General features: G+C 39.4%; 1 protein-coding gene across 1 annotated transcript in view; it reads right to left on the bottom strand.

Annotated features, from left to right (window-relative positions):
• Positions 1-18,661, bottom strand: part of LOC133118604 (VPS10 domain-containing receptor SorCS3-like) — a 133,106-nt gene that overhangs the window by 56,419 nt on the left and 58,026 nt on the right. The window contains exons 2-4 of the mRNA XM_061228713.1: positions 16,932-16,999; positions 4,772-4,868; positions 3,410-3,568 (exon numbers count right to left, since the gene is read on the bottom strand). Of these exons, the coding sequence (XP_061084697.1) occupies positions 3,410-3,568; positions 4,772-4,868; positions 16,932-16,999 (324 nt within the window). The remainder of the gene's footprint in view (positions 1-3,409; positions 3,569-4,771; positions 4,869-16,931; positions 17,000-18,661) is intronic.

The raw sequence follows: 18,661 nt of genomic DNA, 5'->3' as shown, positions 1-18,661 counted from the left end.
TGCAACTTAACAGTGTACTTATTTTATTGTGGCTTCCTTTCGTTAATGAAAGACAATGGCTCTATCAACCAAACAATGCCTTTCGAATAGCTATAACCATGTAGGAAAAAGTGGGTTTGATGAAGTAGATCCCCTCCTTGTACTTATCACCCACATCCAGTAGATTGTGTGTGTGTGTGTGTGTGTGTGTGCGTGTGTGAGTGTGGTTCAGGAAGCAAATGTGGTTGCAGTGAGGCTTATTGCTGCATTCATGTGCCGTCAGAAATATAGTTTTTACAAGTCGTGTGCAAATTAACAACCAAACAAAGCCGTAATTACCAGCGGGAAACTCTTGGTTCCCGAGTTGGAGGCATTTCCTTAGAGCAAAATGATGCAAGCAGTTAAAGCCATGTCAAGTTAAGAGTAAGACTTACTGTATATACACTAAGTGAGCACTTTATTAGTTATTTATTAGACTTATTTTTTAGACTTCTGCTGCTTTTACTTTCACCTTCCTGTCAGCTTTGACCAGTCTGGCCATTCTCCTCTGACGTCTCTCATTAACAAGGCAGTTCTGTCTGCAGAATTGCTGCTCACTGGATTTATTTTAGTTTTTTGCACCATTCTTTGCAAACTCTTGAGACTAATGTGCCTGAAAATCCCAGGAGATCAGTAGTTTCTGAGATACTCAAACCACCCTGTCTGCCACCAACAATCATTCCACGGCAAAGTCACTTAGATCACATTTTTCCCCATTCTGATGGTTGATGTGGACATTAACTGAAGCTTGTGAGCAACATATGCATGTACATATTGTATGCATTGCACTGCTGCCACACAATTGGCAGATTAGATAGTCATATGAATAAGTAGGTGTGAAAAAGTAAAAAGTGCTCTGTGAATGTATTTTATTCTTCATTAGCATTTAGCAATAGTATTTAGTACGTTATTATTTTTTGGTTAATTAGTTGTCACATTTTGTCCATACCTTTTTCCCAGTTTATACACAGAGCCAATGGGGGATAGAAAGTTGCCTGGAAACACAAATAAATGTGTTGAGATTATATACCAGTGTGTGTGCGTATATGTGTGTGTGTGTGTGTGTGTGTATGTACATTAGGCCTATGTGTGCGTGTATCTGTGTGCTTGCATGCATGTGTGTTTATCCCTTTTCTATCCCAAATATATTTGTCTCAGGGACTCGTGAAGAATAATAATTTTTACGATTATACAGTGTCTAGAATGTGTCCTGTGCGCAACCCACTGAGCACATGAATTTCTCCAGAAATGTGTTTGACAAAATTTGGTTTGATTTGCTGGAACGCAACCCCTCTAGATCAATGAAAGCTCCCTCTTGTGGAGTCAGTGCCAGAGAAAAAGATGACCAGTTGTTCTCCATCTGGTTCTGGGCTGCTAAAGCACCAGTTTTATATGACATGGGGATTTTACAGATCCAATATTTTTCCTTGCTTCTGTAAAAAAGTCTAGTGTCACTTAAAAAATGTCTCTTCCGCGGCCTGAACTGAGAAGTTGTAGCACTGAGACTAGGATAGTTGACATTTATGTTAGTTCACACCTCGATCAATGATAGATAGTTCTGGAACATTCCGCCTTACTGAAACTGCTGTATGGAATGCTCTTTTTCTCTGAATCAGAGTGGGGAGGGCAACCTTTTATGCTTGGTATTCTTATATTCACTCTTTATTTAGTCAAAATGAGGTTACCATGTCTTTTTCACAGGATTCCAGGCCAATAAGTTACAATTGACAATGTAAAATACAACGCCATACAACACAGGGGGAAGAAAAACAACTCTCATGAAACAGAACGAGTCCCTGAACTTACAGGTCAACAGCACCTTATATGTCACAGAACGAACATACATCAGCATTTACAATCTGTAACAAGCTTTTAAAAACAAACCAAGAGGATGACATATATGGAGAAGCTGAGTTGCTGTAATTTCCAGCACCCTGGAGCACATTAACTCCTTGATGTTCTTCACCATGATGTGTGCGTTGTGTGTGTTCAGTGCTCTGTTTATAACAGGGGTTGAGCTGTCAAGCAGCGTTGAATGTTGTTTTGTGAGCGATTTTCTAATTTCCCTGGTGTTGAACTCTCTTAATCATACCTACTTAAAAACAGCTCAACGCTTCAAAGAAAACAGAAAACTCAGCTGTTAAGTGTGGCTCCACATACCTTGCAGCAGACATAGCAATAGATTCTGTTCTTCTTATCTCATTAAATAGACACCAGTGAGTTCATTGGAAATGTGAAAAATTTTTCAATGAAAAAATGTGCCTCGTCATTCAGCTGTTTTGTTGCATCTAAACATATTACAATAGCTTCTCTGACATTTCTCCAAAATCCAGACATCTGCTAACAAACATGACTGAAAGAGTACAACTAAAAGACACAATGGTTAAATGACAGTAAGGGATGTTTTCTACATAAGCAGGTCAACATAACTTTGCCACCACCAGGGTGTTTCTTTTAGTTGAGCAGATAAACAGACTTGACATTAATTTCTCCGTTCATCTGACTGCATCCCATGTTCACAGAAGATAAGCCAGTTGTAGCAATTCGATATCCATTTGGACAACTCAGGCTTGTGTTTGAAGTTGACTGTGGCACCATGGTTCGATATTTTAATACGAGCCCCTGATGAGGGGGAACTCTTTGGAATTAATTCACCATGGATGGATCTTAAGTGCTTGCAGTTCAAAAAAAAAGTATTTTTAGCTTTTCTCCAGAGATGAACCACACAGAGAATTGATTAGTAACTGAATGCAGTCAAAACATTAAAACACTGGCACTGAAGTGAGATTTTGGTGTTTTTCTTTCTGTTCGTTTTAATCAGAAATTAGTCAAAGACTGCTTTCTGGTGCAATGATTTCAAGTCTGTGATATCCCATTGAGTCACTAATCCCCCAGAATCCCTCCCTAGATGGGTCTGGAGAGGAACAGTGGCTAAGAAAACATACAGATATATTTTCAAAGATTCATCAGATTCACGCTGCTTTCCAAGCAATTTTCACATCTATCATTGTCTTTTTCATATGCAAGCTACATTATATTTATATCCGCTAGGAATATAATATAATATAATATAATATAAAATAATATAATATAATACAAGGAGGAAATGCAAGTTGCATATATTCAGAGATTACCTGTTCCCATTTATCCACATCTGAAGCAAAAAGGTCAGGCCATTGGAAAGCAAAAGGAAAAGCTGAAATCATAGCATAAGACACGTACGAGATAAAGACCCCTGTCCTGTCAGTTCTGCCTTTATGTCTCTGCATGGCTGGCTCAATTTTAGAATTGATTTTAACATTTACTTCTTTAAAAGCCCTAAGCAACCTCAAACCGATCACGTAGAATCTGCCCAGTGCAGTGCACACGTCCAAAAAGAGGAGCGCCTCACCTTTTGATCACTACTGTAAGCCAGAATCCAGTCTTCGTGCGATGGATGAAACAGCAGACTCAGGATGTAGAAGTTGAGGCGGAATTTCTGATAGCTCGCTCCCTCGTCCGAGCTGATCAAAACACTGCTGTCCACTTCTGGGTCGCTCAGCACCATTATCTGGAGAAGCAAGAGAAAAGCCGGAGAGAGGAGGAGAGGTTGGAGGCCCATTTTCAGCCCCATCGTCATCCACAAAGCCTTTCGTGTTATCTCTGCCACCCAGCGCCCTTTGCGTAAGGACACCCATCTCACAAGCACAAGGTTTAATTGGGTGGACTGGCCTACTGGCTCAACAGCCACGGCTGTAAAATCTTTACCAATTTTTGTTTCTTTTTAAAGAGTAGAAAAATGTATGTACTAAGTGACAGTTGGCCTCGTATGGCCTCCGCGGTCTTTCGAGCTAAAAGACAAGAAAATAGTTCAGCTCGAAACAAAAAAGGCCATTCTGTGGACTATGGACAGGAAAAGAACAGCGGACACCTTGCCTCTGGCATAAAGACTTTAGTTTCCGGAGCGTTAACTACAGCCCCGGCCCCGTATTGATTTAGACTAATTGTTTTTCATTAACAGCCAATAAACAGGTTGCGGATTCAGAGCCAGTTTTCTCTTGGCCGAGACCTGCTTTTTCACAATTCATTACTGTCACAATGGTGGGATGGCAGGACACCCGTTTCCCCCTGTCTGGGGTCCTGTCAGATTTAATTAAGCTGCAGTTTTATGACCTAATCATTGCCCCTAATGTTATATTCAGCGACAGCATTTATTAGACGAAAATTACATTCACCTTGCTTTCTTGATTCCTCTGTCTGCCTCCTGCCGACACATGTGTCATCTAAATTACAAAGTCGCAGCCAGAACACACTTTGCAAGGTGTGTAATGCATCATCTAAATATCATATGCCAGTGTATATTTTCCTGGAAAAATTATGCAGCTCTCTCTTGTGAGAGCTGAGGCTAAATGGGTCTGTTAGCATACTGGAGACAATGCATTTTATAGAGAGGGGATTCAATGTTTCTGTTTCTGTGTAGAGAAGGAATAATGAGTTTTGTAAATGGGGCCTTTTGTAGATGGTTAGTACGTCTGACTATAATCGTTGCATACGTGGCATAAATAATTTGTATGTCGAAGCTTGTTAATAACTTATCACATGTGAACTTGAAAGCTGTGACCATGGTCAATGGTCAATCAACATTTTTCCTTAACTTAGATGGAAGTAGTAGATGAAAGCAAATCCAACAGGCTCTTTGCTTCTGAAAAGGTTTACACAAACCACTTGCGTTGTTTTAGGAAAGCTCTGACAGGCAGTCGAGGTGAAGTCATACCTTTTTCTTATTTGTTGGACAGACATACAGGTAACTCATGACTGTCCTCCCTAATTTCTCGTTGAGTTTCTCGTAGGTTGTGCCGTAGTCCGTGGACCTGTAAAGACACAAAGAGAGCTATTTCAGAGTGTGAGAACCTCACACGCGCACGCGCACACACACACACAGACACACATACATATTGCTTGAAATAGGAGTCAGAAATATTTTATAGTTTCATACCTTTATACTTTTCTTTGATCCCAACCTGATTTCATTAGTATTCATTAGCATGTAATCCTAAAGCTCTTTGTGAAAAAGATGACATTACAGCACTACTAGCATGGATTACATTGAAGAACCAAAATGAGAAGATGGCATTCAATGTAGTGAATATAATACTTCAAAGAATACACTTTTAAGTTAATCCCTCTTAATGAATATCACACTTGCTTTTTGAACAAGAAAAATGTACTTTTAGCATTTAAACTTAAAGGGATATTTACATGATGAATATATCATAATTTCTGACCCAGCGAGTAAAACATTTGGCAATTTGATTCTTAAAAAAATGCTGACATCTTGACATTTGTTATGACTAAATAAAATGGTAAAATTAGATTAGATTATTGCCATTTGGCTGATGCTCTTATCCAGAGCGACGTACAATTGACTAGACTAAGCAGGAGACAATCCTCCCTTGGAGCAATGCAGGGTTAAGGGCCTTGCTCAAGGGCCCAACGGCTGTGCAGATCTTATTGTGGCTACACTGGGATTAGAACCACCGACCTTGCGTGTCCCAGTCATTTACCTTAACGACTACGCTACAGGCCACCCCCTTCATTGAGACTAATGACTTGGCTTGATCTGATCTGCTTGACCCGGGGCACACCACTGAGTCTGCCATCTTACGTGTCTGCAGTGACCTCCAGTTACAGATACGGGCTTGGTGCCAATTCTGGTCACGTGTGATATCTGCAGGTTTTGAGTGCAGTCTATCGAGTGGCTTGAATCATACACTTTCTAGCACCTCATTTCATTAGCTTAGCCAAGTCACCAGCATGGTTTCTCAGAGTTATATCTCGAACAAAGGCTGTTCAGTGTTTCCATGTTACCAATAGTAGCTAATGAAGTACAGTATCATTTTTGCATCTGCTTCTAAATTCACACAGAGATTTATGCATCATTTTTGGCTGTAATGGACTTGGCAGTATCTGCACCTACAGAGTACTTTAGTGAAATTAAACAGGGATAGCGTAAAATTGGCTGGAGCTAAACCCTGGTAAAACGGAGATGGCTCCCAACTGGATCAAAAAGCCATTAATCGAAACCAGACGTGCCAGAATTTATTTTTGAAGTCCAATTCTAATTTCCCCATGGGTCACGTATTTGGGCGCTTTTTTTTACTCTGATCTTTCATTTGGTCCCCAAATCCATCCTAAAAATAAAGCCTTTTATCATTTGAGAAATATTGCAAACCGCGTAACATATTGGAGCAGTGGTGGTGGTATAGAGGGGCTTGTCCACTCCTTTTCAATCGATCGATTTCTAATCATTTTTTATTTGTATAGCACTTTTAACAAAAAGGCTTTGTGAAGAAGCAGCTTTACAGAGCACCGGCCCCCCAAGAGTACGCCTAGGGCAACAGTGGCTAGGAAAAACTCCCTCCCCCTCCCTTTTACAATGTCCCCTCTGGACACTTGATATTAGTGGATAACTCGACCGTAAACTAAGGCTGCAATTAAAATACTCAATAAAATACTCCTGCCAAGTTAATGTTTGACCTGAGCAGGTGTGACCACATGATATCTGCACAAAGATCATTGCTATTACCATATGATGATTTCCATAACATGGAACACTGGTTCATACAGTATGGTAGGATTGTGACCACCATGTTGATTCTTTAAGGCATTAACTGGGGGTACCCATGTACTCAATTCAGCTGCATTGAGAGCCTTCATCTGTTGTGCCCCAGTTCTGGAACTTTCTTCCAGCTAAGACTCAAACTCTGAAACAATGGCTTTTAACGATGATATATTTTTCTTTGTGTGCTTTTCTGTAATCTGGACACATCTGTCTGATTTGTGTCTCGGGTTTGTATTTTATCTGCTCTGCACCCGAGGAGGCCTTGGTGTGAAGAACGCTATTAAAAGTAAAATTGACTCTCTGACGGCTAATGTCAGCAGTGCACCAATGAAGTCAGGCTGTTTACTGACTTCTCTGTTCAAAATGTGCGGTTGTTAAAGGTAATGCACACCCTCACAAACTAGTGTGGTATTTCTGAAGTGAGGTTTTGGTTTTCAATGAATCTGTCGCCTCTCTTTCCTCTTCTCTCTGGCTCTCTATCTTCTCTTTTCTTCTCTCTCCCTCTCTCTCCTTCTTCTTAATGGAGTTCAGCAAAGTCTCAGCAATCTCTTCACTTCCACATCGCTTCTGATTAGTCATCAGTAGAGGATTGCTGCCCACATGAGTCCTTGGGCACAAATGTATATGTAAAACTTTGCCTTCCAGTGGTAAGAACTATTACAGTCTTTTTGTAAAACAGAACTTAAATTCAAAACACTTGAGTTATCCCCGACAACTGCCTTATTTTGTTCAGAAAGAAATTATGCCAAACTATCCATGGTTTAAATTATTTAAATGAATGAAAATCATTTTATATTTTGTATTTATACATACAGTACATACCGAACCAGGATTTTTGTGTACCAATAATCACTCCTGTCTCAAAATGACATCCTAAAAAAGCATGGTACATGACAATATTGGGTCTCCATTTGGAGATTGCCCTGTTTTGCCCCATTGTTATTTCACACCGTGGATTTTTATAGACAGCAAACAAACATTAAGTTGCATTATCCATTCATTAGCATCTCCTTGTATTAGCTTTTTGAGGCTTGTGTAAATGTGACTAATTTATCTTAATTGCAGTAAGACTTCCCTTTCCTATGGTCACAAATATTATGTGGTCCAACGCATATTCAAAAAAATGACTGGCTCACAAAAACATCTCTTGACATTGACTTTTGGTTGCAGGGAGATGAGCTGCTTTTGTTTACGTCTCTTAATATCCACTGCAGTGATAACCACATCAGCATATAACATCTTACTCTGTTCTCAGCACAGAAATAGCCATGTTATTGCATCTCTGCAGCAATTCCTTCACCCAAAATGGCCGCAACACAGATGGTCTTCATTTTATTTCAGTCAAATACCTAAAAGTCAAAAGTCTACAGGGAGCAGATGTCCAGTCTGCAAATTTGGCGCATTGCTATGCAATTGTATGTCATGCTATTTATCAACACCATTTATCGGTAATACCAAGGAACGGTCATGTTCAGTAATCAGATTTTCAGTTAATTCACCTCATTCCCCTCTCTTCTTCCTGCTGTTTTCATTTTTTCTGTTTTTTTTTAAGGTTTTTTTTAGAAAACGGATGAGGCTAGAGACATTTCCATTCACAGCAAGTGTTCTGAGACTTTCTATTCACGGAACTTGGTGGTTACCTCTTTTCTCAAACTAATGAGATTTCTTCCACTGTTGAAAGGTGAAGTGAGATGACTCACCCTGTTGTTGCTTAAACTGTTTCCTCAAATGCCATGAATTGACTACTGATGAGGTCCCTGTTGCAGCTTGATTTTATTAATCCTTTATCCACATTTCATAGCAAAGCCCTATGGAATGGCATTAAAAATGAATGCATGGTTTCAATGAATCTCAGTAACTGACAGAAACAGTGACGTAGAGATATGCATATATGCTTTTTTTAAGCGGTTTAGCCGGTTATCATTTCAAGTGCAACCTCTACCTAATCTACAGTCACACATTCACATCCATGTAGTCTACACACAAACGTAGATTGACAACTGCAAAGTGTTAAGTGTCACCTCTATGATTCAAACCTGCTTTACTGTCGGGGTGTCAAACTAAATTCCCAGGGGGCCGCAGCATCTGCAGGCTTTTGTGGCTCCCTTTCAATCAGCTGCCAATTAAGGCCTCGGCAACAAGTGCAGATGCTTTAGCCAATGAAAGACAAAATCAAGATCGAGACCACTGGTGCTGAGAACATCCAGAAAAAAGCAGACCCATGGCCCTCCAGGAATGGAGCTTGTCACCTGTGCTTTACAGGGATTGCGTTAGCATTTATATGTCGTGCCCTACACTAGCCATCTTTGGGATTAGTAGCTACACAAAATGGAGTCTTGAACTCACACAGACACAGTCACCATTCCACCCTGCAGCCTTCTCCTTCCAGATGCCTGGAGTTAAGTGGGCCAAGTCTTAGTTAGGATAATGAATGTGATAAAAAAAAAAACCAGGCCAGTGCAGAAAGCTGTTGTTGGGTCAGCAGCAGGAGGTCCTCCCTAAGGACCAAGCAGGTAAGCCAGTGGCCCTGTGAGCAATGGGATGCCTGCACTGCAGTAACTGCTTCATAATTAACATACACAATACTGACCCACGGAAGCCATTACGTGTCTGATGGCACTTACTGAGGGAATGTGGGTCTTAACCAGACCCAGCCATTTGGCCCCCAGCGCTCCACAGTCAATAAGAAATTGGTTTTAGGGAGGCTTAAATAAAAGTTATAAATATGACATGTTTTCACTGATTTATGTTTTTTTTTTAAATATATAACACAAAAAGAGTCTTTGAATAGCTTAGGAATGCATACAAACAGCACGTACAAGTTAGGACAAAAAAACTACATGGGGCTGATGAGGGATGAGGGATGAGGGATGAATAAAGTATCTATCTATCTATCTAGGAGATGTCGCCATTAAAAACTAATCAATTTAGGCTTCTGCCATTTCAATAGGGCAAAAGTATTTTAAAAAGGGATTCAGACACACAAATAGACAAATAGAGATTATTCTTGTGGCTAGTGTCACTGTAAGAAAAATTACACTGGCTACAATAACTTTTTCAACAAATAAATATTGATTTATTTTTACAGTGCAACCATAAGCAAGGGATATACCGTATCATAAGATAATACCTTATACAGTAAGTAGAGAACTGTTTAAACAAATGACAGTGCCTTTACTTTCCATATCTCTGGAAGAAATACAAGTGAAATATATTTCTAGCCAACTGTTAAGGTTAAGACTGTTTGAAACATTTTCATTCAAGCTTGCTGAATGAAACCCTGTAGTGAACAATCAGGATTCATAAAACAAAAGAACAACCCAAAACCCAAAACAAAAACACTAAAAACCCTGTTTAAAATAACTAAATAAATAAATAAGGAGAGCACTTGTAGCTTGTTCAATGCTGTTCAATCTGTATTGCCCATTATTGTTCTTGATAAAATGAGCCTTAGTATTGCAGAAAATAAAATAGAGTAGCTCCAGAAGCTGTGGTATATCACTGAAGAATAAAATCGCACTGCACAAACGCCAAAACAGTTTGCGAGCCTGTGTATTATCTTTAACAACAGCACATAAGGTAGTAAACAGCCAGATTGCACTGGCACACAGGTGACATTTTAAATTCCATTGTTATCCATCACTTTATTACAGTGATAATCCTCACCAGGATGCAAGTTGTCAATGAATAATTGCCTTGACACTCAGCTCTCCAGTGAAAAAAGGTGCTACACATAGCGTAGAATTATGATTGCTAGTTTTTTATTGCATTGTTCTCTTTTTTGTTTTTATTTCACAATTGTGATATAAGAATTGCGGGATCATGGGATCATTTGTTCTACGTGTATTTAGATTTTTATTTTTTTGCTTGTTTGTAATATCATTTTTTTTCAGTTCAATTCATTAATACCCAGCAAGTCTCCCAGAAAGAGACATCTGCCAAATAAACAGATGAAACTTTCAACTCTGTGAATACAGATGCACTTAGATACGTGAGGCATGATTACAGAGAACCTTTAGTGTAGCAGTTTTTCTCTCATGAACATTACTTCTGCAAGCCCTAGGCTGCATTCATAAATCATTCATTTTGTTATTAAGGAGGTAATTTACTGCTTTCCTTTTCATACTATTGTAATTCCTACTTTTTAATAACATCCTCTGGGGCTTTCTTCATATCCTGAAGCTCTCTGTAATTTAGTTTCTGCCACACTTTAAAATCCTGAGATCATGAGTTTAACAACGCATGCAGTATGGGGATCCAAACCATTAGAATTCAAAAGCCTCCTTTTACAGGCAGTTTCTGAGAATTGCGTAAAAATCTCATCAACTTGTCAAAAGCAACAGAGCGTAATTTAAGTGTAGCATACTGATGGATATGCATGTGTAATTAATGTTTTTTTTTTCTTCTTGTGGTAAAAAGTCTCAAAGGAGGTGATGTGTCTGACATTTGCCTAGCATTAATCACCATGTAGAATGTAATTTCAAAGATGAAACAACCACAGGGATATTCCATACTTACAATACTTTTGCTATGCCTGTTTTAAGTATGCTATGCCCAATACCTCCTGGCAGGATATATTTGGCATAGCATATACACTGAGTACTAATCCCATTAGCTCTTGGATCAGAACCCAAACCCAACAAGACCAGTGTAAGGTGCTAGTCACATTTCGCTCTGCCATGTCTGCCATCTTGAATTTAATTAGGCAAAAATGGTGTACTTAATTTGCCATTTGCAAAATGCTAAATACAGTTTCCCCATTTGGAAGAAAATACAAGAAATCTCATCTTGAAAACCCTTAAAGAATCAAACTTACTAATGCACTTACAGAGCCTATAAATAATTAATAAGGAAAAGCTGCATTAAATAGACTTCAGTTTAGATTTTACCACATTACAAAATCATAGCTGGTGGAGTGAAATCCTTTGTGACAGCGCTGGGGACATATTATAGCACCACAGATAAATCGAGCGTGTGAAAGACACAGGGTTAGCCAGAGAATGTATCACTGATCGCTGAAAAAGATACTACAGATACGAAAGATTCGGGAGGACCGTTCTGTCACTTGAGCAAGTTTTCAAACTTTTCTGAAGGTTTCCCCAGATCAACTTAGGCAGTCTGTGCATGCCTGCGTTATGAGCTACAGATGGCAGGCCATAAAGCTGCTTATTGAGAGGGAAAGCTGAGGAAAGAGACAGCAGATAGCGCTTATTTTCGAGCTGCTCTCATTTTTTTTCTCACTTTCGAGTTTTCGCCTCTGTAATTGGCAGGAAGTTTTTATTATTATTTATGACTATTTTTAGGAAGATGTAATGTTGTTCTCTCCCTTTCCCTCTCAGTCTACTTTAGAATTCCCTTTCCCAAAGTCGCGCTATTCATCACCCGCAGCTATCCTGGACGGATGAAATTTATAGCGAGACTCTCCCGCGCTCGATTTCCCATCATGACTCACTTTCTGCCCTGCTCTTCTCAGGCTCCCGAACCGCACGATCAAAAGTGTGTTCCTGCAATGAAGAGCCATTACCGGCGTTAAGCTTTGTGAAAGAACTCCGCCTGCAGCCGCGTCTTATTTGGGTACACCTCTGCGCAGGAGTTCACTCGGATAACACTCGCATTTCCCTTCTCTGGATGTTCTTTGTTTTTACGATTTGTAAGGTTTTTATTTTTAAGGATCGTATCTGTTTTAAGTGAAACATCATCGCATCGCGCTTGGTCTATGACTTCATTAAAACACACACGCAGTGAGCTCCATAATTCTTGGGACAAAGACATCTTTGTTTTTGTAGATTTTGCAATGTACTATAATTAAACAATTCACTTGTGGTTAAAGTGCAGATTTTCAGTGTTTATTAATTTATACATTGTTATACGTAGTCCGATTACAATATACAATTTCAGTGGCATTTGATTGCCTTTGGAGTCTGTTATTGGTGGTTGTCAACATGAGGACCAGAGTTCTGTCAATGAAACTGCAGATATCAGAAACCCTAAAGGCATGTCATTCTTTCCACTTAAATAATGCTAACAACAACAACAACAAAACGCACAAAAACATACTTCTATTGGGAGCACTAAGTCAGAAGATGATCATTTATTTTAATTAATAATTCTTCATAATTTTGTTATTTAGCGGACTCTTTTATTCGAAGCAAGGTACAGTTGATTGGACTAAGCAGGGGCAATCCCCCCTGGAGCCAGTGGCGGAAGCTTGTTATGAAATCTGTGTAAGATTTCTTTTTGCCCTCCCAAAATGAATACGAACTTACTAACATATTACTGCTGAAACAGGAACTTACAACTCAAAACAAAAACAATAATGTAAATGTTAACTATGCCTTTGAGTCTGTAGTTACCTAATCAGAGTCTAGAAGGAGCTAGCTAACGTTAATCACCGTGACCCACCACCTCAGTGCAATGTTAGCTAGCTAACGTTAAACAACATAAAGCTTATCTTGTAGCAACAGCGGGTCCTGAGCATTTAGGTTTAGGTTCCTGGCTATATATCACTGCACATACAAACAGAGTAGCACAAAGTGAGAAACTAAATTCTGATGCTCATTCGTGAACAAAGGGAGAATTTAAGCTTGTAGCTAATGTCAGCTCTGTATATATCTTCCACCGCAGCACTTTCGTTAGCACTGGCATCTCGTTTTGTGCTGTTCAGTCCCTCCCTCCACATGAAGTTAACAAACTTTATATAATATATTGTTTGAAACGTTACATCCTTGTCCAGCTTTAGAAGCAAATATCAACAGCTAATGTCGGCTAGCTAACTTTTATGTTTAACAAACATTTTTTTTTTACTGAACATGTTTGTTCATGTTTGTTTTGATTAGCTAACGTTAACAACATCTACATTTCTCTAACACTAGATTAGTTCTGAACACATAGTATTACGGACCTTAAATTGCAGTCAGGACCAGCTCCACCCTGCACCACACGTTTACAATGTAATGTAGAACTAAAAAAAGTTGAATACAACTTTCGAAAAGAGAGGGTTGGCTAACTCATAGCCAGTACCAGTTCTCTTCTAGTGGCACGTAACTTAGTGAAGTTGTAAACAGAGAAACAGAGTTGTTAGCTGAAACAGAGAGCATTTTTAAACGAGAAACAGCTTGGCTGGAAGACTACAATTTTGCCATATTTTCTTCAGTCCTTAAATGGATTTCGCCTAGATCATTGAATTCACTTTAGATCCTGTGGATTGCACCAGTTTTGCAATTGAAGTTCTGTGAAACTGGAAGAGGCAATTCACTGCATCTCCTTACTTATAAAAGTTAAATGTGATAGGCCCATACTCAGAAGGCTGCTAAGGGCCTACTAGAAAGAATCCTATTAAGATCATCGTTGTGGGCCCCCCCATGCTCCAGGCCCCAGTGTGCCACACCGCCTATACCTCCACCTCTGACTAGAGCAATGTGGGGTTAAGGGCCTTGCTCAAAGGCCCAACAGCTCTGTGGATCTTATCCGGGGCTTCAACAACCAACCATCCGGTTCCCAGTCATGCACCTAGGTTATAGGCTGCCCCATGATCATGGTTTGTGCTCTGTTCATGGTGGAATTGAAACACATCACATCAAAATTTGCTACATTAATAATATACATACATAATACATACATAATAATATTATTTGCACAGCCCAGGGAATATTCGGATAGGCTGCAGCCCAGATATTCGAAATTGAATGACATGTTTGTTGTCGGGCAACCTGCTGAGCCACCATTAGTGTTTCCTGATCGGTGTTTGAAAAGAGCCACAGAGCTAACAACTTCATTGTATGAATTGTTTTCACAATACGAGCGTCAGAAAACCGCGTCATCACATGCCAAGAATAGTAACGCAATTGAACAGCCATACAATTATTATAAAGATATACATTCACATTTAAACGCATATCCAATACTCTCCTGATGTTGTATGCTACAATGATGTTACACAACGTGACTCTCTGCAAGATAGTGCTGGGCTTCAAACATTGGGGGGAGAAGCAAAAGGTAAAAATACAAGGAAAAAGCTTCAGCTTTTAACCCCTTAACAGACGGATGTGATGCCAGTGTTGTATTATCGTTTTTCAAGACATTTTTTACATGACAGTTGAAATGCATTGAAAGGTCTTTCTATGGGTTTTCTAAAGGGCGCCTTAGTCCATAATAGGTTAAATAGCTTCTTTGATGGGTCAGTTCAGAGCTCAGTAACAGGCAGCTTCCCGGGACCACCTTTGTGCAGCAATGAGAGACCATTAGGTCATCCACGCTCTAAATCGTATTTGCACTTGGAACGCCTTTATTTAGGGCACTGCGCAGCACTTAGAAATTCACATCGTGGCTGATTTATTCGACGAGACTTTCTGTGAAGCAAATGAGGTGACTTCCTCGCCCAAGGATGAAACAGCACGATTCCGCCCGGGGTTAGCGACTCCCAGCGAGAACCCACACCCCCGCCGCCACCCCGCGTTCTGCGCACATTAATCAGAGTAACGACGAGAAAGGTGCTTTAAAACCCACTGCTGTTTCCCTGTGCTGGTGTTCACAACTGTTCAAGTCTCAATATTAGCAGGAAATGTTAATACACCCTAAAATCTAATTTGGTATGGAAAATAGTGACTGTCAAGACAATTAAAATTCTAAATTACATTTAAATTTGTAGTGTTATGATCAGAAGATTGAATGGTGAATTAGCACAATTAATTGTAATTCATTCATTCATGTTTGTTGGTCTCTTTATTTCACCGAATTAAAATAATGTTTATGCTACAGTAAAATGTGATACTGTAGCCAGTGTTACAGGGGCATTCGCTGTGTTATTGCCCATTAGTGGTGGTTAAAGAGGGAATACACCAAGCCGACAGACGTTTGATAGTTGCCCAACAACTGGGGGGTTTTGTGGGCACAATGCCCAGATGGTCACCTCCTCGTTTACACATATTTGTATTCTTTGCACAAGGCATGGAATCACACTCCAGCCCAGGAAATGGCCACTGTGAGCGCAAATTTTATGGCGGAAACTGGAATTGCTTTGGATAGGGAGTAAAGTAAACAAAACTGTCTGGAGGCTGAAGAGATGTCTTGTCTGGTGAGTGCAAAGCAAGAGAATAGACCTTGAGAGAACGTTGAAGATGATGTCCGACTACAGATTAGATGAACGTAATCTGCAGTTAGCACTGGCTTTATCTTCATTGTTGTGATGCAGAAGAGCAGAATAGAAGGCATTGCATGTGGGTTAAGCCATGGTTGCTTCAACACCAGCCTTTTATTGTTGTGTTCCAACCCTGACCAATGCCCAAAGTCCACGTAAACGCTAATGCACGTGGATTAACTTGAAGGGCCAACTGACAGGGCAAGACAACTTCCAACAAAACGCACACGCTATGAAGTCTGCACCCCAATGCTACCTTGGTCATTTCCTGGCTAAAGGCCTAGCATTCGGCTGGGCCAGTTCATCCATCATTACATTACATTAAATTACATTTTATTTAGCAGATGCTTTTATCAAAAAATGATGTACAAAAAGGTGCATATCAAGGTTACAAAACAAACAACCAAACAGGTCAGATAAGGTATAATTCACATATGATCGGTTGTGAAGCCATGAACATAAGTCAAGTACACAAGGTAGTTAGGCCAAGTCTGTAGCTACCATACCGAGATGTCTACAACTTCAGGAACTGCAGTACCGAGATAAATACAAATTCAAAGGTCCTAGACCAACACAAGAACTACACATGTCTGGGTTAGGAAAAATAGGGCTAGCTGTATCTGCATGTGACATTATGAAAAGGGGAGAATAATAAATTGAGAAGATGAAAAAGTAGCTGTACAAACAAGTAAAGGCCATTCTATTGCTTCTCATCCAGTATACTGTTTATATCCCAAATGGTCATATCCTCAAATGGAATTAAAACACTTCTGTAAATACTTAACCCTTTAAATGTTTTCAAGCTTTTGTCAATATTTTCTTGACACAAGCTTGAAAATTAGAATAAAATACTTACTATTCTTGTTTGACGACAAGCATAAATCTGGTGTTTTCCGAAAGGTAACTCTTTGGGGTTAGAGTCAAAATTACTCCAAATATTACTAAAACAAAGTTAAAGAAGCTCAATCACAATGAAAGTGCAAGCTTTTTTCTCCCTGAAAAGATTTTCTGTTTTTGACTGGATACAGATTATTGTAGCTGTGGCTGGTGTGTTTATAAATACAAAGGAGCCACAGCCACATTGCTGGTCAAATTCCCATTCAAATTCAATGACAATATCACCAAAAATGAGCCCTGGGCCGGTGAGACTCAAGGGGTTAAATGCTTCACTCTTACCTCCACAAGGAGCTTTCAGTGACACTGCCCAGGTTGAAGTCATAAAGCTTTGTCAATATGAGGATTACCTGAAAAACACAGAAGAGACACATCTGGTTAACCCATAAAATAAACTGAATATATTTGGTAAGATCCTATTTAACACACATTATACTGCAACGGACTACTTATCAGACTTATCCTGTTGTCATAAGTGGTACTTGTCAGCTCTGAGGTTATGAAGATTGACGGTGTTCACACATTTTGTAGGTTATATACTCTCAAAAATATATTTTGCCAGGATTTACCCACCTCATCTGTTCTCAAACTTTTCATAGTCTGTCAAACAGTAACAGAAAGCACAGCAGTCTGCTTTTTAAAATCCTGACACATAAGCCTGCGGGTGACGATAGGCTCAGATCAAACCTTTTGTGCAAACTTTCCAAAGAACAATATTAAAAAGTCTACGATGAGGCTAAGCAGAATGCATACTTATGAAGTGTGAGCAAAAAAAAAAGAACTTACCAGGGGCTCTGCACTGAATGCATCTCTCTCACACACTTTCTCTCGCTCTTTCTTTGTTTTGCTTTAATTTAGGACAGGCAAGGATTAGTATTTGTCCCAAGTTCCGAGCCGGCTGTACAACCCTTTGATAGTACCACAGTGACCAAGATTTCAATCAAGAACAAAAGATAGCGAGGGACACAAACATGATTTTCTATTATAAAGGGCTGCAAATAAGAAAGAAACATGAAAGCTGTTATTCAATGTTCGGGTTTCCTACAATCGTAGATTGATGATGCAGAATGCAGGCATTAATAATTGAGAATGAACTAATGAAAATCCTGTTCTATATTTCTGAACAGACTCAGGGCAGTCCACCTCTCAGTTTGGGTAATTTTATAACTGGGTTCACACAATATGTATTCACTTTCTTCATGAAGCAAGCACACTACTAAAATTATAATACTACAAGCGTTTTACATACAGTTAATGAATGCAAACATATCTTCCCTGGTGATGCTCTGCAGTACAGATCTGGCAAAGCATAACCAGAGTAGATACCCAGCATCTGGTGATATCCAGGCAAGCTTCAGGCAGTCATTTAAAGGATTTAAAATCAAGAACAAAAATATTGCATTACAAGCATGTTGCCTCGTGGCTAAGGTACATAACTGCGACCCAGAAGGTTGGTGGTTCAATAATATCTGCACAGCTGTTGTGCCCTTGAGCAAGGCCCTTTACCTTGTGTTGCTCCATGCAGGATTGGCCCCTGCTTAGTCTAATCAACTGTAAGTCGCTTTAGATAAAATCTTAGAGATTCAAGAAATTCATTCATTAACAAAAACTGAAATTCCTATATTGATCACCAAATATGGATGTCAGTCTGCACTTTAACCTCATTCTTTCAAATTCAATGTGCTGGAGTCAAAATTGTGTCAGCGTCCCCTACTTTTGCATTTAAATATAAAAAAAAAAAAAATATATATGTTGGATTATGAATGTTATACCTTACATCAAGAGAAATGTGTGCTATATTACAGTACATTTAAAATAACATTGTAGATAGCATCAGTTTCAGTGTCAAGGCCCCCTTCAAAAGTGATTGCATTTGCATACTAATGACTAATAAAGAAACTGGGTTAGATTAATGAGACATGCGTATGAAGTCTCTGCTCTGCGCATTTTTAACAGCATTTATTCAAATACCCCTGTCTGTGTGCCTCTCCCTTTCTATCTCATCTTTGTAG

This window comes from Conger conger, chromosome 18 (genome assembly GCF_963514075.1).
Source record: "Conger conger chromosome 18, fConCon1.1, whole genome shotgun sequence".
In the NCBI taxonomy this organism is placed as follows: domain Eukaryota; kingdom Metazoa; phylum Chordata; class Actinopteri; order Anguilliformes; family Congridae; genus Conger; species Conger conger.
This window is presented reverse-complemented; position numbering and strand designations above follow the sequence as displayed.